This window comes from Haliaeetus leucocephalus, unplaced genomic scaffold (assembly GCF_000737465.1).
Source record: "Haliaeetus leucocephalus isolate CR32 unplaced genomic scaffold, Haliaeetus_leucocephalus-4.0 Scaffold153, whole genome shotgun sequence".
Classification (NCBI taxonomy): domain Eukaryota; kingdom Metazoa; phylum Chordata; class Aves; order Accipitriformes; family Accipitridae; genus Haliaeetus; species Haliaeetus leucocephalus.
The window spans coordinates 1,487,129-1,514,102 of NW_010972589.1; the positions used below are offsets into that span (position 1 = coordinate 1,487,129).

At 37.7% G+C, this 26,974-nt stretch overlaps 1 protein-coding gene across 2 annotated transcripts in view; it reads right to left on the reverse strand.

Annotated features, from left to right (window-relative positions):
- The window catches only part of LARS2 (leucyl-tRNA synthetase 2, mitochondrial), an 88,325-nt gene that overhangs the window by 2,721 nt on the left and 58,630 nt on the right, over positions 1-26,974 (reverse strand). For both annotated transcript variants that reach the window (XM_010562057.1, XM_010562055.1), the window contains exons 15-20: positions 19,014-19,117; positions 17,644-17,826; positions 15,217-15,386; positions 14,103-14,180; positions 11,878-11,989; positions 3,231-3,358 (exon numbers count right to left, since the gene is read on the reverse strand). In XM_010562057.1, coding sequence (XP_010560359.1) covers positions 3,231-3,358; positions 11,878-11,989; positions 14,103-14,180; positions 15,217-15,386; positions 17,644-17,826; positions 19,014-19,117 — 775 coding nt within the window. The remainder of the gene's footprint in view (positions 1-3,230; positions 3,359-11,877; positions 11,990-14,102; positions 14,181-15,216; positions 15,387-17,643; positions 17,827-19,013; positions 19,118-26,974) is intronic.

Consider the following 26,974-nt stretch of genomic DNA (forward strand, 5'->3'; position numbering starts at 1 on the left):
GGGGGTTTTTTTTTTTTTTTTTTTTTTTTTTTTTTTTTTTTTTTTTTTTTTTTTTTTACATTTGACATTTTAGACTATTTTGGTTCTAAAGGGAGCTAGAGGGAACTGGAGAGGTTATGAAGGATGAAATGAAATCACAAAAGACTGAAAAATAAGCACCTGGAGGCTGCAGAGAGGAATTTTTAGTTCAACTCAAATATTTTTTTACCATTGATGCATAATCCTTCTGAGAAGTAAAGCAAAATAAAAATCTGTGCACTGTTAGGCCTTCTTCATACGCCAAAGCAAGAAACATGACACCAACTTTGTTTTATAAAAACATCAGTCATAAGACCACAGCTGCTAACAGTTCTGCACCACCTAGAAAATGTGAGGAATGCTAGTCAGAAGCATGTCCATAGGATAAAATGCACACTACATTCAGGTTCAGATTTTTTACAGCATTAACAATATATGGTACGATTAAAAACATTCAACTTTGCAGTAACATTTAGAGTAACAGATACCATGCATATCCAGTGAATTTAAATGTCCGTCTTGTAGGCAATCTGTATTGTATCAGCCAAGGATGCAGTGAGTTGGTTGCTTTTGCTGCTTTGGGTTAAATATGGAAAGCCATAACTCCAGCACAGACAGGAAATAATGAAGTATTTTGTGTCAAGAGAAATAAAACCATAATGTCTCAGCAGGCAAATCCCTGAGGCAGTTTGATGTCTTGAGAAGAATAGGGTTGTGGCCCAAAGACTCAGTTTGACTGTGCAGCCTTGTGAAGAGACACTGCCTCTTTGCAACTAACCAATTCATCCATATGTCGAGTGTTTCTTGGTTTAATGAGGGCAATTTATTTTTACAGCCATACAAAAACCTACAGTGTTCACAAGACTTTAAAATATTCACATTTATGGTGACTTCTCCCTGCTCCTCCGTATTTCCCTTCTGCCTTACTCTAATGGCAAAAAGCCAGGCACACCCCCTAGGCACTATTTTTAAGAATTATTCCCAGTTCAAAAAACGAACTTGTCTCTCTGGTCTTCCAGACCTCACTTTCTCAGAACTAAGGAAGGTGTCTACATACGTCATATTCTTTCATGAATATATGGCTGAGAACACAGGGGTTGCTTTTTCTCTTATTACAAGACTTCTACTCAAGGCTATGGCTTTGACAAAGTCAACCAGGAAAAGAAACAAAAATAATTTTCATAACAGTTGTTTAAAGCAAAATTAATTTTTCTTTTTCTGGTTTCTTTTTTTTGAGAAGTAAGTTTTTAATGTCAGCAGAAAAATATCAGTGAAATGCTTAGGCATTTTCACGTTCAGTTGTGTAGTCTTAAAAACATTGAGTTCAGAATTTTCCCTGTATTGCTGAAATTTTTATTTTAAAGATAAGTTTAATAACATGTTTGCTTTAACCACAATTGCAGAGAAGTTTCTATAATTACACAATTTCTCATTCATGACTTCCTTTTAAACTGAACACTGGCATTTAAGATGTTTGCTAGCTGTGCTTGAAGGTGAAGGTTTATTTTAAACTTGAGCAAAGTGATCATACCTCCATGAAGATTTTCGTGGATATATGACCTTTTTACTTGTATAAATAAATGCTTATCACTTAAAGCAAGCAAGCAAGCAAGCAAGCAAGCAATAAACCCACAGTAAATATTAGGCTAAGTCTGCTATTAACCCCAGCTGGCACTTAAGTCCTTCTCCTTGGTTTGGGAAAACATGACAATTGAAAATTTCCTCAAAAAATACATACTCTGTGGCCTCTGCTAAGTAGGTATGTTGAATGTTAGAAAATTTTAGTGTTTTAGCAGCATTTCTCATTCTATTCAAGTGGACCAACTGAGAGATCTGGCAAGATATGAAATTATTTGCAAAGATACTTTGATTACAAAAACCTACAGCAACATGACTTCCCCTAAATCCAGCCAATCTCTTCCCTCCTCAAAAAAATCCAGCTGAACAAAAATAACCGAACTGCCTTACTACTTCTACCCAAAGGAGCTAACACAATAAAATACAGATGAAATGCATTGCTTCTGTTTCTCTTTTACACACACACAGAGGGAACATGCAGTTTTACATGACCAAATGACATTTCTTCTAGAGGCTCTGTCTCTTTCAATATCCAGAAACATAAAAAGCGTTTAAGTTGAAACAATTACTTTAATTTAAAACATTTAAGTTTAGAATGTCTGCATGGTATATTAAAGGTTATTCTTTGGTGAATAATGAAAAAGGCAGGAGTCCTGCAGATCTAATAGTATGCAACTACGACGTTACAGACCATCATAACGCCTAAGCATGAAGAACTTGAATGCAAATTGACCAGGAGTCAGTTGATGGAAGAGCCGAGACACTACTCATGGAACCCACACCCTTGGCTCCAGGCAGTCCCTCTATGGCCTGCAGTGGCACTTGCTGCTACTGTGCACTATCGAACGATAAACGATGCCTGGAAGCATGCTGAACACAGGCTAGTTAACTAGATATGTGGGAAAAAAGACAGTGACCTACACTGTGCATGTGCACACACACACGTTGGAGAATTACCGGTTGACTATATGTAGTTATATGTCCACTCTTCTACTGAACTGCCAGCTCTTTCCCTAGACCACAAAGGTGTCAGAGCTCAAAGAGAAACCAGAATGCAGTTAGAACATTACCAGAGATACCTGTTTTTCTTCAACCTCATTCCTGCAAATATGCTCTGCTGAAATGTGCCAGAAGTTCATCCCGAGGCAGATGGGAAACATAATTTGGCAAAAATCACAGCAACTTAACCCAGCTTATGATAGGTTGCATTAGGCAACCAAAGCACTACAGGTGCCACAAGAAATGTCACCTAATTACACATTTTTGTACAGGGCCAAGTTCCTAAAGGCACTGTTTGGCAAAAAATCTGGAGGGACCTCTATTTTGATCGTAGTTTTGACTGTACTATCCTTGCCCACAGCCCTTCATCGGTCAAATCTCCACAGGTACTAATATTCAGTCACTCAAAAAGATTTATATCTAGATTGTCTCCCTTCCAGATTTGCTACATTTTTTCATTTAGGAGACCATTTTAATTACTCAGCACAATAGTAATTGCAGCTTCTATTCTAGCTGACCTTTCACTGAGCCACGTAAAAAGGGAACCGACTTCCACCAGAGCACAAATTTTGTCATCCTCTGAGCTTGTAATGCATTAGTTGGCCACCACTGAAAATACATGAAAACGCTCATACCAGAACAGACATCTCCACAACATCTGGCGGCTGAAGGAACTCTGGGTCTACTTTGGGCCAGGACTGATGCAGCACATCAGCATCCCAGTGATGATGAGTACAAAGTTTATTCTGCATATGTGCCAAACCTGGAAAATGAAACCAGTCAAACATTCAGCTGTACTGTAACCAGAACATTAGATCTTTGGAATTCGTTTGATAAATAAGAACAGAATAAAGTTGACTTTAAAAGCAAGTCCCTTTGGAGGAAATAACATTGTTTAGATTAGCATAGAGCACATTATAAACAGAAAGATATATATCTTTGAAGTGCTTGTTTTATACCATGTGTAGGGATGCTAACATGAACAATGTGGGCCCATTTTAGATTTCATTAGCACTCCATAACTTTGCCAAAAGCATAGAAGACCACTGTTTATTACTTTAAATTGTAATACTGCAACACAAGCTGACCTCTACTTCTGGAAGTCAATCATAATACTGATTTTTTTTTTTTCAATAAAACCACCAGTTTGATTAAAATTTTACTAACAACTCAATCAAAATGATAAACAATTATGGCTTATTATTTTACCATCTTTAATATGCTGGGTAGTTTCTAAATTTGCAAGTCAAGCTACTTGCAAGATTTTTTCATATTTTGTGAAGTATTTATTTTCTCACAAATTAAAGGTGTTATGTAAGAATACCTTGCACAGCTTGCTTTCCTTCTTATGAGACGTACATTCTGAAACACTTTATCCATTGATTTTATTTAAAAAAACCTCCTAAAATGGCTATAAGTGATGTCCTTTTATTAAATAGGCTTTGCTCTTCCCAAGACAATTCATTCCTGATTTGTTTGAATAATAGGAGAATAGGATGCAATTCATTCTGAAGCTGCATTCTTTAACTGAATAAAAGCTTCTGAGTGGGATTTATGTTGCTGTTTACTCCAGCTGTATGACAAAATAAAAAGATTTCACTTAACAAGAGGCTGTCAGATATGATCAATATTGATGATGATTGCTCTTGTGATTCTCACAAAGCCAGGGGATTTTTAAATTAAAAACATTCTCTGTGTATGAATAAGAATACAGACTAAAACTTCTTGTAAGCACAGGCTTACTCCAGAACTGCAAAATGTATGTGAAATCTCATCTGGTTTAGGGCAACTCCAGCAAGAGCATGAAGAAAACCCATAACACAAGATCCACCGTTGAGACTGAGGTACCTGAAGCTTTTCAAAACCACAGCACAACGGCAGACACAGGAGCAAAACCAACCACACGTAATACATACATTAATTTACCTAGCTGGATTGTTTAGGTTAAGACTGGGAATAACAGCAAACAGAGACATAAAGAGAACGCAACTTCCTCCAGAAAAATCTGCCAGATTTTTGTCAGCGCTTTTTCAGACAAAGCACTTTGGTAAAATGACACACAGCCTTGTTATTTGCTGAATGATTCAGTAAGGGGCACTGGGGTGGACTGATGGGAGCTATTTCTAATGGCAAGCAAGAACGTGCACATTTCCCAAGAATAACAACTAAGCCACAATCTTATTCAGTAAATAATTGATTAAAACACTTCAGTGGATCTGGTTTTGTGTATTTTTTTCTCTTGCAACAGTAGCTCAGAAACTGAAAGAGTAAAAGACAGGAACTCAAGCAGAAAAAAAAAAAATCTTTGCATTGGTGATTCATTATCACATTGACTTTAAAGAAAACAGCTGCTAGATTCTTCCCTTTTTGGCTTTTGAACAGCCAGATGAGCTCATTGCTTTCCAACTGATCACATGCCTTGTGGCAGAATCATGCATACTCGCCACTCCTTATTTTCCTGTTGAAATGGATTCTTCAAAATATTTAAAAACCACTTTCTGATGTAAGTCAAGAGCTTCTATCTATTAAAGCAAAACCAGTGTCACTCTTAATCCCTGTGGAAGCTGTCAGTCCTAACACACCTACTAATAAAAAAAATTAAAATCTATTCTGAAGCAGATAAAGTGTGACTAAGCACAATGTCGATCCTTTGGTTCGTTTTCTTGCTACAAAAATGAGCTATGAGCTCATCCGTATTAAAAAAAAAAAGGTGCAAAAGTCAACAGAACTAGTTTCAGAAAACAGTTTGACAGGAAACCAAAATGAAGGTTTTAGTTACGTTGCCTGTTTGGCTTCCTGCCTTATTTCACATTTCGTGAGCTGTAGAACACAGAAAACACAATGATTTGGTTTGTATTTTCAAAATGCAACACACACAGGACCAGAAACTTCATTGCAATGATCCAGAATGGTGACGGTCCACGTGTCAGGACCCAGACAGAACCCTCCTCCAGCCTTCCCACTTGATTCTGAGACACTACACAAAGGCACTGTTTGAGAAGTTATAAACTGTCTATTTCACAGACTTTTATTGTGGAAACATTAAAAACCTGTTTTACTGTCTTATTGTACTGGAAAGTACCTAGTAAAGTGCACTTTATGAAGCAGTGTGCATTTTGCTTTATATTTTTTTTGATGTATTTTGCTTTTATGGCTATAGATTCCCTTGCAGATGTAGGACAAAGCCAACTGAGTACATTTTTACTTACTGTAAGCTGCTTACTTATATGTATACATCTGTACAGCCATACAGGACAGATCAAACACAATACTTGTGCTCAATCTGAAGCCCTCATCCTGCTATTGAGATCTGCTTCAGTGGACTTTACTGACTAGCAAGCTAATATGAGAACAAGGTTTCCCTAACCAGTAACTCACAGCATTGGAGCCCAAGTTAAAACACCAAGTTAAATGTGTATTATGTTACTGTAAATGAGTTGAGAGAAGGAGGGGACAGGACAAGACTAACAACATTTCAGCTCATGGCAATGTTTTAGCAGCATTATATGAGTATTTCACAAGCATAATACTTCCCCTAAGGTGCTTTTTGGCAGGGAAGAACAGATTCTCATATTAAAGAGATTTAAGAAGGAAGATGTGGAAGCAATCGTGTATCAGCAAGGTGTTAGGACAGCACAGTAATTCTAGTCTTACAGAAAAAAAGCACTAGAAAAAGTTATCAGTAAAATTCCAGCAATAATGCAACTAGTTGGACACAAAATTACGTAGGCAAGAGAAACAGATGTGATTATGGAGTAAACTGAGTAAGAGCTGGCATGGGACAAGCGCCGGCACAGAGAGGTTAACAAAGCAGAAAAGGCAAGGAGGACGGAAGTCTTAATGGGCATCAAAAGGAAGTTAACGAAGGCAGCTGAAGCAACGCCAGATTCAGAGTTTAGGACGAGGGATCTCCTTGTATTTCCTGTTAGAAAATCAGTGGGAGCAGTGTAAGGTGACTATGAGGGTGCGTTATCCAAATGCTGATACCTTTTGGATTTAGCAAAATCAAACCAATAGAAATCTGTGTTAAGCAAAAATCCACCACACTATCAGACAAGCAGGTCAAGTTTTTAAACAGCTCAGAGTGGGAGTGTATAAGGGTATGTGCAGATGCATTCTGGGTCAGTATCTTACTCCCCTCTGCAGTGTCTTCCAAGGACAGGATGGTTGCCAGGTTACTTTGTTCTTGATATGCTTTTTTACTATTTAATGACTCTTCCTATTTGTCAGATTCAGGCAAGCTGCATATCAGAAATACCTTTCTGCAGCTCAGGAGGAATATGTCTGTCAGTCATATGTGAAATGGTCTGCAATCTCAAAGAAATGACAGCAAGACAGTAACAGCTGTTTCCAGACAGCTCTGAGAAAAAAGTGTTATTATATTACTGGTATAGTAGTACAGAACTGGGTTAAGTCAGGAAAATTTACATGTACTCAATACAGTACCAGGGGATTCATTTTATGTTTCCTAGTGAGAGCTGTGGAGCACCAAGGTGGGTTGTGAAAAGCCTGGGTTACTAAAAGCTAACTCTAGAACCTGTTTCCAATTCAGCAAACTCCACGTGAATCCTTTTAACCTTCTGAAAATGATCTGTCTTCCTCCATTTGTACGAACTTACTATCCTGCACTTCAGGTTATTACTCTTGGAGGGAAAAAATATTTTTTTAATTCCAAATTGTGTTTCTTCTCGGATTTGTGAAGAGGGATTTCTGCATTCAGATTTTCAATTAAAATCTGCAACATCAATTAGCTTCTAGTCAGCCATATTCTTTACAGAAGCCTTCTTCAGCAAGGACTGAATTCAAAGAAATTCTTGCAAAAGAGCTATTGCAGTGACAGTTAAAATGCTGCCAAGACAATTACACCATTACAAATTCCAATAATTATATTTAATTTCAATATATCTTAAGATGTGTTTATCGTCAGTATATATCTTTCATGTGCCGTATCTAATAAAAATTTAACAACTCACAATAAGCAGTTTCATATCCTTGTCTGAACAGCACAATACTGTACTACTACAAACTAAAAAAACCCCCAAATGTCTCAAATGGTGTCTGTATATTCCTCAGATACAAGGTTTCAGGAAGGAAACAGATTTCCTCATCCTGTCAGTGTTCATAAACTGCCAAGATATCAGCCGGATGAACTCTTCCCACACTGAGGGGCTACAGTCGCTTTTTATGTTATTAAGCGATAAACCAGTGTATTCACTGCACAATTAAGACCACTAGGTTGACACACCAAAATACTGAAAACTGTTCCTCCTCTAAGCAGGAGAAAGAACTCCTTCACAAACAAAATACCAGGTTATAATTGTTCAGCTGCTAAAAGGTGAGGCACTGCTCAAAGAGCATTCAAGCAGCTTTTCCTTCACTCAAACTGGAAATATGTACTGCCAATACTGAAGTACGCTCTTCAGCCAGCTCACAAAGAGACCAAACTCTTCATTTCTACCTGATGCATGAAAACAAGATGGTCACATACAAACTAAACCCCATGGGAGAATAATTCTTCAGCTGCAGAAGAAAAAAACTTGCTGTACCTTGAATCTATCTAATTTTACTTTAATTATACTTAAAAGTTGCACATTACATCAGAAGCATCCTCAGGATATCAAACTGCAGTTCTGAGTTTGCAAAGTTCATCAAGAAACTAACAAAGAAAACATAGTGGACTAAAAAGCTAAAATTTCAAATGAACTCTGATGCAACTCTTGCAAAGCAGGATAGCATTACTACAATCAAAATTACTTATGTCACTGATGCTAGTCCTTACTTAAAATGTCAAAAAAGCATCTTTAATTAACACTCTAAAATAGTCCTTGTAGTTTTCCTAGTCTTTTCATTAGTTGGTAATCATTAAGATGGACTGGTTTGCAGTTAAATCCAGCTGTAAAGAACTTCTTTGCTAACCAAGAGGATACCTATATACACATTTATACACTTAGTTTTAATTTTTACAAGCTATTGTATTAGAAAACACTGTTTCACAATTTTTTTTTTACATTTCATTGTCATCCATGTCAAATAGGTTTTAGATTGAAATGGAAATCAAGATGCAAAAAAGAATTTTTTGCTATTTAAATATAAATGCATTCAGAATGGAATTATTTAAGAAAATCTGTTAGATACTTAAAATTTATCATACCATGTTTTGCAGTTAAACATTGTTTTTTTGAGCAAAGGAGAATATTAATGTAATTACTGAATAAAACTAACAGTGTTAGATATTTTTGGTAATCAGAGCCTTCAAGAGTTTAATATTTATAGATACTAGCCTCTTTTGCCTAGCTTTTTATTCCAAAACTAGAAAAGGAAGAAAGATTGGCTGATTTCTTTCGATTTCCAGAACACCTGTCATTTCAACTGAAAAAAATACTATTTGCACCTGCAGAAGAGCTTCCAGTTGTCAAAAGTTATTTTATTACCTCCACAAAGCCTCATCTTAGCCAGAAAGTTCTATAGTTCTGTGGTTTAACTGCCTTCAAATCTTTGGCAGAATTAACTTAATACAATACCTTAAGTCAGGGTCTTATTATAGGTTGTCATTATTTCACATTTAGTTTTAAATTCTATCATAATTTCTTCTTAAATGTTTCTTGACAATAATCAGTGATCAGAAAAGCATAAAAGGAGAGATTACAATGCAGCATTAAAAGTATTATTCATGCTGTGAAGCACAATGCAAACAGTTGGAATTAATGAGAATGCTCTTTTCTTCTCTCTCTTTTAAGGCTGTAGTAAAATTAATATTAAGCATATGTCATTATGTAGTAAACACTTTCTAATGAGAAACACAAAAAAGAAAGCAAAATCCTTTTTCTTCAAAAAAAGCTTAAATACACAAGGAAGCATAATGTGGTTCAGAGTTAACCTAAGTCACTGTTCCTACCAGCCTTCCTACTCAACTGCAAAATTATCTGTTTGATAATAACTACATAGCTTCCAAGTTTCCCAGTTTCATTTTCCCCTTTAGAAAGAAAAATGCTCCTCCTTTTAATCACTAAATCAAACAAAAAGTAAAGGCTGCGTACAAGTTATTTTAGAATGAAATGTCAGTATTTAATTATAAATACGTTGCTTATGTGTTGTTTATTATTGGCAGCAGACAGAGGCCTCCATCAGAGTGTGGGGGTCCACTGCTATAGTTGCTATTTATAGAGCTAATAATATACAAAATCCTTTTCCTGACTAGTTTACGAGAGAGGAAGCAGCACTATCCCTACATTTAGATGCAAAGCCAAGGTACAAAAAGAGAGACTTACTGTAAGTGTGGATATGGAGAACTAAAGCACAAAGAAAACTAAATAGAGTATTTAGAAAGGTTGATTTTTTTAAATCAAAATTATTTAAAATAAGAAAGCATCATCACCTATACATAATAAAGTTTAAGAAATTGGTTACATCAGAAGAGCAACAAGAGTTGGTGGAACCAGATTCCAATTCAGAGAATGAACTTGGGGAATCTTTCTCTACACGACAGTTGGACATTTTTCACCAGAAATCCCAATCCCAGGACAGAATTACTAGATGTTGGCTATTTCAAAATAATACAGACTTCTTACCACAATGCGGTAGTTAAATGTACATACGTTCTCCTGATAAAATAGTTTAATAAGTTTGATGTAATGTAATGAAGATCATGCTAAAAGAGACTGGGATTTTCATGTTTAGTCATAACAATCTTCAGGTAATAATCACCACACTGAACTACAATGCACAGTCTTTGAGCCACACAAGCAAAATTTTATCTTTAAATGCAGGCAGAAGGTGAGGACAACACACTCCCAATTTTTATACACTACCTTTTCATTCTTACATCAGAAAGAGATCCAGCAAATGTTTTATCATTCTCATTCTCCAGTGATTTTAGTAGTAAGAAAAGACTTCCTTCTCTAACATTCAAAACATTACAGCATTAAGCTTTACCTTTGACAAGTTATTAGTTGAGACATCCTAGTGACGTCATTTTATCAAACATATTTGATAATTCTGTATTCCCTAACATGTATTTGAATTTCAAGTTCACAAGGCACTGTCTGTTTAAGTAATGAGCCCGGACCTCTTCTGCCTCCATCTCAACCAATGCAGAAAACAAAGTCATGGCAATTACTTCCATTTAAGTATAATTTTAATTAGACGGTACTTCATATTGTAAGATACTATTGACCAGTAGTTTTCTCCAGATGTCTGATGCCACTCTTTATTCTGAACAATTAAGGTTGTATTATGACATCTTAAAAACACTGGAAATGAAAACAGAAAAAAACCCGCTCTCCCTAATATATCTTGCTGTATGCTGAGTCTGTCCCTATGTTACTGCTTTGAACGTGAGCAGCCTTTCCTTGGCAGGTAACTTTACTACAGGGCCATGCACAACTCTGAAATACAAGCAATTTAGTAGCTCTGCTCTGTAAACACTTGAATGCACAAAGTTTTAGGACAACTGTTGAAAATAAAACTGTTAAAACAGCATCCAAAAGCTAATGTTAGGTCCAAAACCACATAGCAATTTGTGGCCAGTCTTAATGCAGAATATATTCCTATCTTCCCACATACGTCTTGGGACTTCTCCCAGTAAACCTTAAAAGCAATGGCTGAACTCTGGCATGCAGGTCTCTTATTTCACAGGCTTTAACTGTAGCAGCACCACGCAACTTAGCCCACCTGGGATTCAGAACTCAAGGTTTACAAGCGTGACAGATCTTAAAAAAGATTTCCTGTCTACCATTCCCACTTTCCACGAGAGGTTAATTTGCAGCATAACGTCCCTCAGTCTCTAGAGAATTCTACAAGAGTAGGGTTTTTATTGAATACTCCTTTAGTCTTTTTAGTATACAGCCCTCTGACATGGCTCGCTGTGGCTGAATTCCTGAAAGAAAATATTTGCAGTCCAAAGACTCTGAAACAGTTGTTTGAAAAAGGGCTGTTTCTGTCCTTACATTCAGCTCTTAATACTGCCATCCAGATGGCGGAGCAGCTAGCAGCTGACATGTGAATTCCTCATGCAAGTCCTGTCTTGACTTTTTTCCTTCCTTCTCCCTTTCTCTGCCTAGTCTCAAGAAATCCACCTTTCTATGCAAGGGGAAAGAAACTAAAGCAGAAAGAGAGATCTGGGAACACCACAATCTTCAAGTTTGTTTAGGAATTATGACAGAAAGGGACAAGACAAATGCAGAATTCAGGGTTAAGTGACACAGGTACTACGCTGAAGGCACTTTTGCAACCTTTTTACCTTTTTTCCTGGAACATCAATAAAAAGTTTATTTCTATAAATACCTTTCCACATCTCTGATGAAATGTGTGGAGCCATAGGTGCAACCATAATGCAGAGTGAAGCCAAAGCATCTTCAAATTCTGTGCTGTGGAGAATAAGAGGCCGAGAAGCTTGCTAAGTGAAAAGACAGAAGGAAAAGAAAATAAATTGTTAATATTCTGAGGTGGGGAGAAAGTAGTTTAAGAAAAAAATGCAGTAATAAAATCCAAAACCAATGTCTATGCTTAGGACAGCATAATTTCACAATAAATTGGAAACTTATGGTAAGTTCTGGAGAATTAAAATCGCAACTCTTGGTCACAGAGTGCTGCCCTCTAACACTTGGAAGCTGATCCTGAAGAGGCTGATGCAGACCCTTGGGGATCTGCTCTAATACAGGAGCTGAGCACAGAGCCACGTGGCCAACAGTGGCCGTCAAAAACATTTTGAGTGTCGCCTCTTCTAGAAGTGCAATCTTAGATAAAACCAGAGCTATCTGAGGAGAGGTGAAGTACTTGTATAAGAGAGTCAAACTGTGCTGAATGCAGCATGGGTTTTGTTGGGATGAGGTTCAGTTGTACAGGATCCTATAGTGGCTTAAGTAAAGCTTAATTTAATGACAAAGTGAGGTTTTAAAGCTGAAGGAAGCTTTGGGAATGAACAGTGCAGCACAGCCTTTTACAGTTTGATGTCCAGATTGCTTTAGTAAAGTGGTCAGCTTCTCTAGTTCAGAAAATTTTCAATTTCTTGCAGAAGGTGCTAGACTGACAAAATTTGAACCTTCATTTCTCTATTTATTTTATCTTAATAGAAAAGATACAGCACTAAAAGTAGCTGGATTAACTTTTTCCTTCTTTGCCTGTTTGAGAGATTACATCCCATGGTAAATTCAGATTCTGCGTTTATTTTGTAATTTGCTCCTCTAATGAATCAGCACAGAAAAATGTCAATACATGTTAGCTTATGAGAATTATTTGGTGAGTATGGTGAACACCCGTTCCTGTCTACTAGAAAATTGTCCAAAACCAGTGATTTGTTTGACATAGACCACAAATGTTGACAGACGACATCTTCTTATCACTGATACTAATGAGCTCAGTGCAAACTTGGTTTGAGTAAGTTTTAGTAACTACTCTCTGCTTTCTGTATTTAATCTTCACCCACCTCCCCACTTCCTCCTTTCAAAGGGGAGCAAAAGAGGAAGTGTCAGCATGCTATATGGAAACTTGTTCTTGAAAGATACTGCACTGACTTCACTGGTCAAGAAATATGCCAGTGTTTAAACATCTGGTTCTCTGTAGGATACTGATTCTTATTTATTTATTTTTTTTTAACATTCACTCATCACCATCCACCAGCCCAAAATGCATATGAATCACTGAGTTGGAGATAAAGAACCATGTGTCACCTTCCCAACAACACACAGTACCCCAGACTTAAGTTACCTCAATACAGCACTTACGCACACCCTACTTAACTTTCTTTTAAGTTCCTTTACTTTGCCAATAATCTCCTTGCAATCCATAAGGTATAAAATGCTATTTCAATAGAGAAGTTGAAAAATCCAGATTTATGACTTCTCATCTAGATCAGGTTACCATTGTATGCCTGAAGGATTGCTCAATCAGATCTAAGAGTAGTAGCAAAAATAACAATAATAGCTTATTGTATTTGCTCTATTGCCACTGGCTGATAAACAAGATAATCTAAATAAAAAATGCTAAAGACTTAAGTTATTGTTACATTTGTTTTAAAAAGGGGAATTTGCAAACTCTATTACTAGCAGACAGTTCAGTGGTGAAAGCTGTCTCTGAGGAATGTAAGATTATGTGTGATTTTCCTTGCAATAGCCCTTTTCTTTTAGTGAGAATGTTTGGTAATTCTATAATGTACTGCTATACCTAGCTACCTATGCAACTTGTTTAAAAACAAAAGAGAACAAAGAACAACGCTAAACAAAATGTATCCTTGTGAAATTACAGGATGCAGATGTAAACACCAGAACCTAGTGGCTCTAATACCATCAAGGTCTTCCTGCAAAACCGTGAGTTTCAGGGTCACACTGATACTAGAACATGCTGCTTTTGAAGTGAATAATTCAACAAAGCTCTTGACTTAGTAGCAATGTTTATGACAGTAAATGACTTATGGAAAGCTGGACCTATAGTTCAGGCAGCTCCTCCTTGTATAAAGACTTACAGGAACAGGGTCTGAGAGAAAAATACCTTCATTAATATCGTGTACTTACATGGAGTATATTAGTGAGGCTCATCAATCGGGAGATAGCTGCATTGAACAAATGATCCTTTGTGAAGTACTCTGTTACCTTGTATTAGAAGAAAAGGTCTGTCACTAATTACTTAAAATTCTCAAACATGGAATATTGGGTTTTTAAATGAAAAAGAATTATTGATAGTTGATTTCCATTTGTGGAACACACCCATCTTATCTCTTTCATGAAAATCACTTTGGCATGCAAACACATCATATATGCAATCACATGTGTATGGGAAAAAAAAAATCCTAAAAATTCAGTTGATTAGCTTTCCCTCTGTTTCAGGATTTTAAAAGCTTCAATCAATGCCAATGAGAAGTGTGTATTAGTAATCACCCTCTATTTCCTTTAATAAAGTATCTTCCATTTGCCCCTACAAGAGGCCTTCATATTTGTAAATCCAATTATGCTGGTGAAAGCCTGTCCACAGATTGCAAGATTATAATTCTAAAGTCTATTAAAAGACCTATAAGGTCCCTCACCACAGGGTTTAAATCAGGAGAAGTTTTTATCCGTAGAAAAATATTTTAAGTTAATTTTGCAGGTATTTATGTCTCAGAACTTCTGAGTCTTGGATAACTGAATTGACACTAATCACAGCATGAAACAATACATAAGAAGAGATGAACAATCATTTCAGTATTTTTTTTTTTTAGGATATGCTAATATATTTTCACCAACAACTTTTTTCATTCTATATGAGACAGCAGGCATCATAATGAGGTGTGAAACAAACAGATCAAAAGCTTTTGTTAGGGATAACCTGCATAACTCACCTACAGCTTTGCTACTGGAAGTGGAGTTACTTGAAACCCAGTTTGATAACATTTCAATGCCATAACATTTCATCCTTTAAGTGAGGCACAAAGCAGAGAAATTTTGCCAATCCAAATCTTACTACTTTGCAAAAAAGTTCTGTCCCATAGAATTTGTTGGTAAATAAAATTACTTGTACAGAGTAATTCACTTAAAAATTATGAGCTACCCATCTGGGGAAAAAGCTTTTGGCTCTAAGTCAAGCACACAGTTTTAGCATAAGCAGCAACTTATTTAGTCATTTACAAACTATGTAAGTGTTTCTTTTAACCTCAGAAATCACCAGATTCTTCTGCTCCCAGATCTTTCTGGCTTCAGCCTTCTCTTTCTTATTCAGAAGCTCAGGATTGGGCATGGTTCCTGAAGTCCTTGCTTCAATAAGTTTGGTTACAAGCGCCCAGAGGCGCGTCTGCCATCTCTGAACACCTGGCATAGCATCAGCTGAGATTAATGAAAGATTGCAGAAACAAATTTCAGTTACAATGAATGAATCCAAAACTTTAAAGAAAAGCAGAAAGGAAACTGAATGCTAGAATTAAACATTTTTTAAAAAGAAAACTGTATTTTAAATGAAAAATGTCAATGCAAATGCCTTTACAAATAATGCTGGGTTGCCTTAATGAAAAGAAATCAATAAGATAAAACAAAAGTATTTTTCTGCAATGACTTTAAAACATATATTTGCTGGTTTAAATATATAAATGTATAAACCAATAATATTTGCTATATCTGTAAAATAACCCTATGTTATGTCAATGTTAGAATGCTCACCTCGTGTTTTAATGACTCAACAAAACAGTTCTACATGCTCTCATTCTTCAAACTCGTGGAAGAATACAAACATACATATATACATACATGCATGCACACATTTATTAAATTGAGATGTTTCTTCTAAAATTTGATTTTAGAAATCACATATACTTTTGTTGCTACGAGATGCTACTGCACTAATGAGTATAGGCTGTTATCCTTGGTACCACCTTTTGACACAACTTCATTTGTGATGGGGAGATTATAAAGCTGTTCACCCTGTTAACTGATTGGTAATAAATTAAATTAATTTCCCCCAATTCGAGTCTGTTTTGCCCGTAATGGTAATTGGTGAGTGATCTCTTTCTGTCCTTATCTCGATCCACAAGCCTTTCATTGTATTTTCCCTCCGCTGTTCAGCTGAGGAGGGAAGTGATAGAGCGGTTTTGGTGGGCACCTGGCCTCCAGCCAAGGTTAACCCACCACAACTTGCCTGATTTCTTCAATTTAAACATTCACTAGTTTGTTATCATTAAGAAATTTAGACCAAAGCTTAAAGATTTAAGAGATGCTGTTCACCTACTTCCCATTTTTTTTCCCCTGGAAGTATCTTTAGGCTGCTGACATCTCCTTCTGTTCACGTCTTCCAATACTCTTCCAACATGACACGACTCCGAAATCCTTCTTTGTATTTCTCAAGTGGTAAACAGGTTGGTTTGAATGACTAAATGCATTTTTGCTAGCATTATACCTGCATGTGCTTAGCTTTCTTAAAAAATGTTTAACCAAGCTCTAGTATACTTTGCAACTAAGATTCCGTACTCACGATTCTCACACTAATTTAATTATCCCATTTTCAAGATGGAAAAGTACAGCAAAAAGATTGTGCATCACTGAATTAGCTGCTTCAGAGGGAATTATGTACCTGTGTACTGTTAGGGATGCAGGAGTTAAAGCTTGATTCCAAATCATCAGGTTTTTTTACGAGACCCTTTCATCTGCCTAGCTCTGTATGGTTGTGAATACATGGTGACAGAAAGTAAACTGAGAAAAGTCATAAAGCCCACTCCTCCAGTACATTCCATAATGCAATAATAGATAAATGAACATATATGAATGTAAAGGGTGACAGACACCAACTTAGAGATACCAATTGAAATAATGCTTAGTGCAGGCTGAACTAGGTAGCAAGAAGCTAACACCAGAAAGAATGAAGAAGTACCAGGCATGGAGTGTTTTATTAAAGCCTTATGCAACAAGAGGGCTAGATTTAAATGTATGCATAAGACATTAAAAAGTATGAACCACAGTAGATAAAAGAAATTAAAATCTGTCAGTGTGACAAATTGCATGATGGCAGTAAATAAGTGCGTAGGAGGGTAAATCTTATTCAAGAAATAAGCTCATAAAAATGTCATGTACGTACAAATATTAGTTACTAGGAACTCTGATTATCTTCTAATGAGATTATTCTGAGAAGTATTTCATAGTCCAGCTTACAAAAGCTATTGCATACATGTGTAAATAATGGAAATAATAAAATATTGCAAAGTTTTATCTGTAAACTGGTATGATTTAAGCAGCAGCTTATAATGAAGAAAATAATCTTGAAACAATCATTTTCAATCAATTGTCACTAATAAAAAAATAAGAGAATGAGGTCCAAGTTTGCAGAAGAAAATATCACTTAAGAGTACTTTCCATACACGCTTTTAGCTCCTAAGAGGTAAGCTGCTTGCAATAATCTTGCAAGCCTGCCTCTCAGTGACAGCTTTGTGACCCGCTCTCTTTTAAAAGAAACAAACAATAAAACCTGCTCATTATACTTTTTTGATTCAATTGTTCCAAAACTTGGGCATCAAGATCTGTATTAATTTTGTGTTTAAAATTTTACACACTAGAAAAAACCAAACCAAACACAAACAACAGAAACAATCCGACTTACTTTTAGCATCCCACAAAATATCTTGTTCTGGAGGAGCAGCAAACAGAATGTAAAGACGTAGGGTGTCAATGCCATACTCTTTGACTAATTCTTCAGGGTCTATTCCATTGTGCTTAGATTTGCTCATTTTTTCCCAAGCAACTTGGAGCTTCTCACCAGTTTTTAGGTGAACTGGTTCAGTTCCTAAATATTAAGACAGACGCAAAATATTAAACCAAATTTTGCTCATTTGTAACAGCAATTAATTTTGTTCTCTAAGCATAAGAAGAAACAACTATTTCTAGTGGGGTTTTTTGGTTTCCAAACAGCTTAAAGAGGAAGAACAACCATTGTAAACACCCTCTTCCCTCCCAGGTTTTTCCTATTTTAATGTTTTAACACAAGTAATATTCCAGTGCTTCCATTGCATCATGACAGAAAGTCTCCTTCTACCATGTGGAAGCTGTATCTGGCACTCATCCTATGCACTACCTTGACAGCCCCTGAGATTTAAGCATTGTTATAACCTGACATTTAAAACCTCCTAGATGGGTGTACTAATTTGGTACAATTCTGACCTGCACTTAGCTTTTACAAACACAAGATTTTATGTTTCAATTGCAGTAAGTTATCCTGACAACGTGCCTTCTGTTGCATGGATTTAGAGATGGAGAGGGGCATTTACACTGATAAAGGTGCAACCCAGCAAAATCACCTGCTACAAAAAAGCCCTAGCTTTTCTGGAAGAAAATAGGATAGTAGACAGTGGTAACCATAAGGGGTTTGTTTTGTTTGTTTGTTTAACTGACTTATGGCTTTGTATATAGCAGAACAACAGTGAAAACAAGGTTCCATGAGAGGGGAGTGTTTAAGGGAGGCAAATATGACCAAAGCACTCTTGTTGCTACGGGTCCCCAAGCCAGGACTTGCCGCTCCAGCTTATGCAGTGAAGCCACTGTTAAGAATCTGAGAAACAGCACTTTTTCCTATACACGTTTTACATTCCCAATATCTACTGAATATACCAACATCTGCGTTAGCTTTGCCACAATGTTTTTGTAGGTCATCTGTTTGCTGGGACTACTAGCTCCACTCAGCAAGCTGCTGAGCACTGTCTTAACAAAACTGACTTCTGATCTTTTGGACTATACTGGAGCTAAAATAATACCAGAGCACTGTTGCTGTGTTTGGATGCAATTAAAAAGCTGCTGGGTTAGTAGCGTCTCAGCAGTGCATATGAATCCAAAACTCACAGAAGTCGCTTTCCAGTTTAAATATTACAAGGATTAATTTTCTCTTCTAAATTTTCCCAGCACTGAGACTTGTACACTGAAGCAGTCCCTGACTTTCTCGATACACCTATGCCAATTTTCCCATGCAGTCTCTCTTACCAGTGAGATCAACCTCTTCTCTCTTCAAACACTGGCCTGTTGTTGTTAGCCTGAATGTCTGATTCTTGATAAGACCTTGAACCAAGAGTTTACAGAAAGGCTCCCTAAGGATGGAAGGAAAAAGAAACTTGTCTGTTGAAAAGAGCTGTCAAAAGCATACTTTATGATAAGCCTCAGGTGTTGAGCCAATCAGGCACAATTATTTAATGCAACAAGAATGTCAAGCTCACTATACATAAATGGTTGTCACCTTAGAAAAAGTACTTTGTGCATTTATTCATGGCGCCTGGCTGGCAAGTATAAGTATTTATTTGTATTCTGCACACATTCTTGCATCCTGACTTAGTACTGAGTTATTCTAACGTCACTTTTCAAATTAGCACATGGATAATACAAAAAAGTTTCTTGGCCAACAATGCAATTTCACTAACTTCAAGCTAAATCCCCATGTGTAAAAACATTCAAGTACCTGACCTCACTGCCTTACAAATATTTAGTTCTAGCGCTGAACAAATCAAAATCTCGCTGCACATTTCTTTCTATAAACGGAGAAGATAGTTTCTCTAACATTAGCACTTGCATGCCTTGTCCCTTTGCAGAACTAGCCATGAAACCTAGCTGTAAGGAAACAAGTACACTAGAAAAACAGCAATGCTGGAAAGTTATTATGTTAGCGGATCATTTTTTTAGCATCTTGAACATTAAAACTTTACTTTTCTAACAAAATTTACATCAGGAAGAGTAAACTGTCATCAAATGTGTGTATGATAGAGCTAAAAAGAACCTTAAAAGCACCAAAGCTAAGGGCAGTAGTGCGCACACACATAAACTCTAAGTAAGCACTGCTCTAGTTGGCAAATACATTATTGCGGCCACCTCCTTTAATGATCTTGCATTTCTAATTCAAGTCAGATGTCTGTCACTGTTTCCACTAAAAAAAAGACAACAAAATTAATCTCTAGAATTTTGGTTGCCACTCAATAGGCCAGGAAAGTAAGGCAGTTCTAACAGCAACCCCAAGAAGAGCAGGGGCCAGGGAGGAGGTATGGAGCCAGATGCAGAAGGCATACACAGTCTGAGGAGCCTCTTCATGGGACCCCCAACACAAAGACATTGGTGACCATCATTTTGGAGGACGTGCTAATCAGCGCTGGTTACTACTGACTTGCACCTCCTACTGCTCACGTGTGCTCAATATTAAGCAATCTGAATCCTCCACACTTCCACCTAACGACACCCCACATATCTACCAAAACAACTTATGTAAAAAGAATGCATTACTCCTATTTACATATTTTTTAAAAAGCAAGAATAAATCCATCTAAAGAAGAAATGGTAAAACCAGACTTCCACATTTTACTTCACATGTACAAAAAAGTCATAATCCAAAACACCACTCACTTTTAAGGAGTTAATTTATTATTTTACATTATTAGGAAATATAAATTATATGACATCTCATGATTTAAAACACAGTAATTTATTTAATAATATAGTTAAAATATTATTAAATTATATAACAATTATGCATGTTTTAACTGTATTAAAGCAGATATCTTCCAAGTACTAGTCTTTAAATCCTTTGAAGACTCTGAATTAAGGAGATATTTGAAAGAAAAGCCTTAAACTGGAAGAGAGAAAGTGACAGGCTTCATACTTTAACATATTCATGTTTGAACATGAGTTTCCTTCCTTGCATATTTTGTACACTTCTAAATATTGTGCAAGTACTGGCACATAGTGGCATACCATTCAGTCATCAAGCAGTATACGTTTCTGCCATGCCACCTGGTTTTATCAACAATGTTAAGTAAGACTTGCAATTCAAGCATCTCCCTAAATATTTTCCAGACAATATTTCACAGGCTGCCTGAAAAACACTGTTGTTTTGAAATAAATTAAAGGAACTTAAAGAGTGAGAACTGAAGTCAAATTTAGACAGTACATACAAGAAAAAGTATTTAAAAAATAGGAGGCAATAATTGTCTAAAATCTCAAATTACTATCTCAAATTTTCCATGTGAACTAGAAGATGAAAATCAGGAAAAAAAAAATCTTGTAATCCTATTGTCAACAAATGGTGGAAAAATGCTTCAGGACATAACTGTTCAGGATAAGTTTCTTCTGCAAACTAAAGACCTTACACCAAGGAAGAATAAAAAGAATTTTTCCCCCCATCATTCAGTACTTCAGTTTAAGATCTCAAACAGTTATTAAAATAGCTACACTATCTAAAATAAAGCTAATGAGGTAGCCAGAACATCCAGATCAGATAGGGCTCTCCAGTGGAAGTGATTTTTCAAGGAACACTTATTTTTAATGACAAAGAGTTAGTTCAGATCACACGTCAAGTTATTAAAAGCTGAATGCAGGAATGAGCATTTCCTATTTTTGTTTATGCTGACAGAGGCTACAAAAATGCAATACAAAATACATTACCAAGTATGGGGAACCCCCCTCCCCCACATGTTCCTAGTGGGAGACCACAGGAGAATGGAGACATGCCCAAAATGAGAAAGCCAGAGCCCATCTAATAAACACAGGGCTGGGAAACAAACTGAGCCCTGTACTGAATTTCTCCTGAAGCGCAGTGATTTTGCCAGTGCTGTGGCTCCATCTTATGCTCACAGGCAGAGTTACACTTTAATTTACATTAATAAAACTGCACACCTAAACTCCTCCCCTTCGAAGAAAGTGATGCATTTCTTGGCTGCGGAAGGGAACTGCCAAGACACCACAGCACATCAGGTGTGATACAATTCTGATCAAAATACTGCAGCACCCAGTCGTGGCGTGGTGTCATAAATACCTCCTGAGCCATAGCACTGCAAACAATGGAAATTAAGCTATGTTCAGACAGACAGACATTTCCAGCACAGTAAACAAAGAGGCAGCTTGAGTTTCTTTGAGTGCTTGATCACATTTCAGATTGTAAGGATGCTGGAACAGGATATGCCTTCACCTGCCTGTGAAGTCTGTTTGTGCCCATGCTGGAGTATGGGCACTGTGGCCTTAGTTGTGTGCAGCTTTTGATCATGTTGTACGTCAGATGGGGCCCCACCTGTGAAGTCTGCCTGACACCTCTGGGAAGGATCAGCTGTGCTAGCCACAAAGTTTGTAATCCATCTTTTTCCTTTCAGTAATGTTCATAGACAAGTTCATCTCTATGACAGACCAATTTCTCTATTCAGGAGCACGCAATGGATGGATGAACAAGCATGACTGGCAGATCAGGATCTCCTGCTCAGTGCCACATCCTCACGCTCCTTGCCCTGCTCCGTGCAAGGTGAGTTGTGGGACTTTCAATCCAATTACAAATGACCTGGCTGGAAGGACTCTGTGAAGCCTGCAACAGTGATCAACAGCAGACTTGGAAGAAGGGATAGCCCTAGCAAGGAAGCTGACTGCGTGCATTTGCATCCTGCACCTTCAGAAAGGCCAAGAGAGCCCGATGCTGTGCCCTGGAGTGAAGACAAGATCTTGGTCAGTCACTGTCTGATGAGTTCAGGTTCCTGTGAAACCTGCTGTTAGGTCTAGCTGTAACAACCTGGCAACCCTGTGGAAGGCCAGAACAGAAGCAATTGAAGGATGTGGAAGCTGATAATTTTAGGCAGAAAAAAGATCAAACGGTATTGAATGTTTTAAGATTCTACACAGTCAATAGCTGAGTGCTTTTACTTAAAATCAACACTCATGATAAAGTCCCCAATGAACATAGAGAAGCTCTAACATCCTTCCTTCACAGAATAAGCCATTTCTCTCACACACTATCTTCTTTTATTCTGTAATACAGCTATGTGAAAATAGTGCCTCCTTACTTCACAGATTTGCTATCAGTTAGATCTGCTGACTTAATGGCAACAACAAACTTTTTTATTGCTTTACAGTCCTTCAGGGAGAATGTGCTAGATCCCATTTCCAGTTATTCATCAGACAGAACAGATTACTAAAGTCTAGGGAAGAGCCAAATTCTGTGTAACTTGTACTTGCAGTAACACAGTTGAGCAGATGTAACCTAGTGTGTCAGCACACACTTGCCATGGTGGATTAAGCTGGAACAGATGAGGAGGTTGCTGGTCCCAGCTGCCTACCTGGCCCCTCTCCCAGCAGTGGTCACAGCTGGGAGGGCTGACGGGCTTGTGAATTAATTCTAGAACCAATGCACTGTACAGACCAGATTGCTAAAAAAAAAAAAAAATGACATCAATTTGGGCTTAATCTGTTCTCACATGTATCAATACCCAGAGGGTGCCATTTATTCTGCCTTGGCATTACTGAGGAAATGAGTGACATTTCGCACCATCTCCAGTTCAATGCATTAATTAAAAAAAAAAAAAAAAGAAAAAGTAAAAGATCATGCCCCATCTTCAGGGGATATTTAAACTGCATTGACACCTTTACAATTTTAGATGTCTGCAAGCACTGCATTTTCTATGAAAGCATGTGTGATGTCTGTATATGCCTATTTTATGTATGATGCCTATAATATTTCTATAATAATGAAGTACATCATATTTGAAGAGATTGCTTTGCAAATCTAAACTATGGAATTTTTAACTTTTGTTTTCAGCCTCATTATTATATTAATAGCCATTAGTACAGAATTAAAGTCTATCAGGAAATATTTCAATGGATTTGAAAGTCAGAGGACAGATGCCAAACAATGAAAATTTCCATGAAGAAAACCTATCAAAATGAAAAATTAATACAGATTAATAGGGGAATCATAAAAATATGTCAGGATACTAGATAACACTTTAAATGGTGGCAGTTCTCATTAAGTGAGATATAGCAGAATTTTACTAATTCAATCAGTGAACAAAACCTGAGCTACTAGAGAAAGACTGAAAATGCACAAGAGGGCAGTGTTTTTTAACATTTTTATGTTCTCTCTCAGAGCTGTGGTCTTTGACACCATGACTTTAAGCTTCCTAACAATAAGCTTGTTGTTTCTAATCACCCTTTTCACATCTGTCAGACCAGCCCTTGAGCCGTCCTAACAGAAGACTGAGCAAAAGTGGCTTCTGACCAATGCTAAAACATTTAAAACGTGGTAATATTTATAAAGGAGTTGCGATTTCTATATCAAACAAAATCCTAATTTGACTTCATGGCTTAAAAGCACCTAATGCTTTAACTTGTGTAGAGCTAAAGCAAGCAATTTTGTGCATGATGATGAATTTGTTACAGTCATCTTGCAGTCTGAGCACATGTATAAGCAGTACAAACCACAGATCCTAGGGGCAATGCTGTAACGTTTCTCCACATGTGCAATGTTCTTGACATTGTGTATGGCGTCAAAGGAATTCTCCACAGTCTTGCAAACTACTTCTACAGAAAGCAATTTTGATCTCTGCTATTGGCACTAGACATAGTGCTTCTTAAGCATTTTTTTTTGATTGAAGTTAGAGTTTTCTTCTTCAATTTACCATATTTAGCCCAGTCTACACTACACAGCTTTGGTGCTACTGCTCTGTCACAGCGCAGTGTGAACAAAACACATTCCAAATTAATACAGCTACAGAATCACAGAGTCTTAAAATAATGTAGGTTGTTAGGGACCTTTGGAAGTCATTTGGTCCAACTCCTTTCTCACAGCAGACCTAACTTCAGGTTGCTGAGGGCCCCGTCCAGATGAGTTCTGGAAATACCCAGTGATGGAGATCCCACAACCTCTCTGGTCAAGCTGTTCCAGTCTGATCACCTTCACTGCCAAAACTATTTTCCTTCTGTCCAGCTGGACCTTGCTGCAATCTGTGACTGTTAGTCCTTTCCTTTCTCTGTACATCTCTGAGAAGAGTCTGGTTCTGCATTCTCTATAAACGTCCTTTAGGTAGCAGTAGGCTGCAGTTACATTCCCTCCTTAGCCTTCTCTTCTCCATGGTGAACACAGCCAACTCCCTTAGCCTTTCCTTGTATGCCATATGCTCCAGCCCCTGACTATCTTAGTGCTCCTCCACTAGATCCTCTTCAGTTTGACAATGTCCCTCACACTAGGGGGGGCTCAAAACTGGACACAATATTCCAGATGTGCCTTCCCAAGTGATGAGCAGAGATAATCAAAGCTGGACATGGTTTTGCTAATGCAGCACAGTATACCCTCACGCCAACTGCTGACTCACATCTAACTTGGTGTTCACCACCCTTCTCTAAAGCCCTTCTCTGTCAATCTTCCCCACATAGTCGGCACAGCCCCAGCTGTTTCTGTGGGTAATCTGCTCCATGTACGTGAGATTGATGTCAGCACTTCAGACTTGGTTCTCCAACTCACCAAACTCCTCTGCGTAGCAGCCCTGCCATCCAGAGTATCAATGGCTTCTCTCAGTGTCCAGTGATCAACGAACTTGCTGAGGGTGAGCACTTTGTTGCACTGCCCAGGTTGGTGATGAAGACTTTAAATAGAATTGGTCTCAGCAGCGAGTCCTGAGGAATACCACTTGCAAGCAGCTGCCAGTCAGACTTTGAACATGGACCCTCTGAGCCTGATGATCCAGACAGTTTTTCCATCAATGCTGCAGTCCACCCATTCAGCCTGTATCTCCCCAGTTAGACTACAAGGATGCCGTGGGAGAACTTGTTCAGAGCCTTGCTAAAGTCATGGTAAAAGATATGCCCAGCTCTCTCCTCATCCACAGAGGGAATCATCTCACCATAGAAGGAAGGCAGATCAAGCTGGGCATAATTTCCTCTTGGTAAATCCATGGTGGCTACACTCTTTTATGTGCCTGGAACTTGTACGTGTCTGGTTTACTTAAGTGATCACTAGCTCAATCCTACTCTACAGTGGGTAGTACCTGTCTCCTTCGAAGTCTCCTACTAAGCACAGACTTTGACAGCAAAAGCCAAGGTAAAGATTGTCCTTTGCTACTAGGCTCTTTGTCTGATTTTGCATCAGGCCAACATTTTCCTTGACGCTCTTTTCAATGTATCTGCAGAAGTCCTTCTCACTACCTTCAGATACTTCACCAGTTTCAATTCTAGATGAGCTATGGCCTTTCCTAATTCTACCCTGCCTACCCAGTCGATGCTTCCACATTCCTCCAGGGATAGCCCATCGTCATTTCCACTTTCCATGCACTTCTTTTAGTGCTTGAGGTCACTCAGTAGGTCCCTTCTCAGCCAAGCTGGCCTCTTTCCATGCCTCTTCGCTTTCTTGCACACCAGAGTGGACCACTTACTTTGCAAGCAAACCTCCCCTTCCTTGTGATCTCATTCTACAGTGACAATACTTAAGCCACCGTAGTTAATGTTGTTTTGGGAGGTGGAAGAATTTGACTAGCAAAAGAACATTTTGCTGTTGTGTGTTACAGCTCCACTAGATGGCTGATAGATTAGGATTGTAAAGTCTTTTGTAGAACTGATAAGCCTGAAATTGCTTGCAAGAGAAAGCTCTGAAATTATCTGCTTAAAGGAATAGTGCCTCTGAGAGGAAGGGTCTGCTTCAAGAGGTCCACTCCCTGAGAGAAGAAACAGCCTTCCTGCTGCAGCTATGCAAACTGGAGACAACAGAGTGAGACACAGGTATACAAATGACCCATAACCAAAATTTCAAATACAGCCTTCACTGCAAACTATTTTGCAGTCAAGAATGAGCAATGAAAACACATTGCCTTTTTTCATCAAATGATTATGAAATAACTTAGGGAAATATTCTGCTGGCTCCACTAACTAGTCCATCTTTTTCTGGCACACAGCTACTTAAGTTCTAGTTTTGTAGCAAAACTACTGCATTTAAGAGAGCCAAGTGCCATGTATATATAGATTCCTCTTTAACATCAAGTTTTTAAAGTGGATACTAGTAAAGAATGAATGTATACAAGTTGCCAGCTGAGATATTACTGAGCAGGTCTTCTCATGGGATCTCTCATTTTGACTCAATCTATTCAAATGTCTCTGCTGATGGGAGAACAGGACAGATCACCAGGCAGTATTTCACTGCTCTGACACTAGGATCCTCCCAG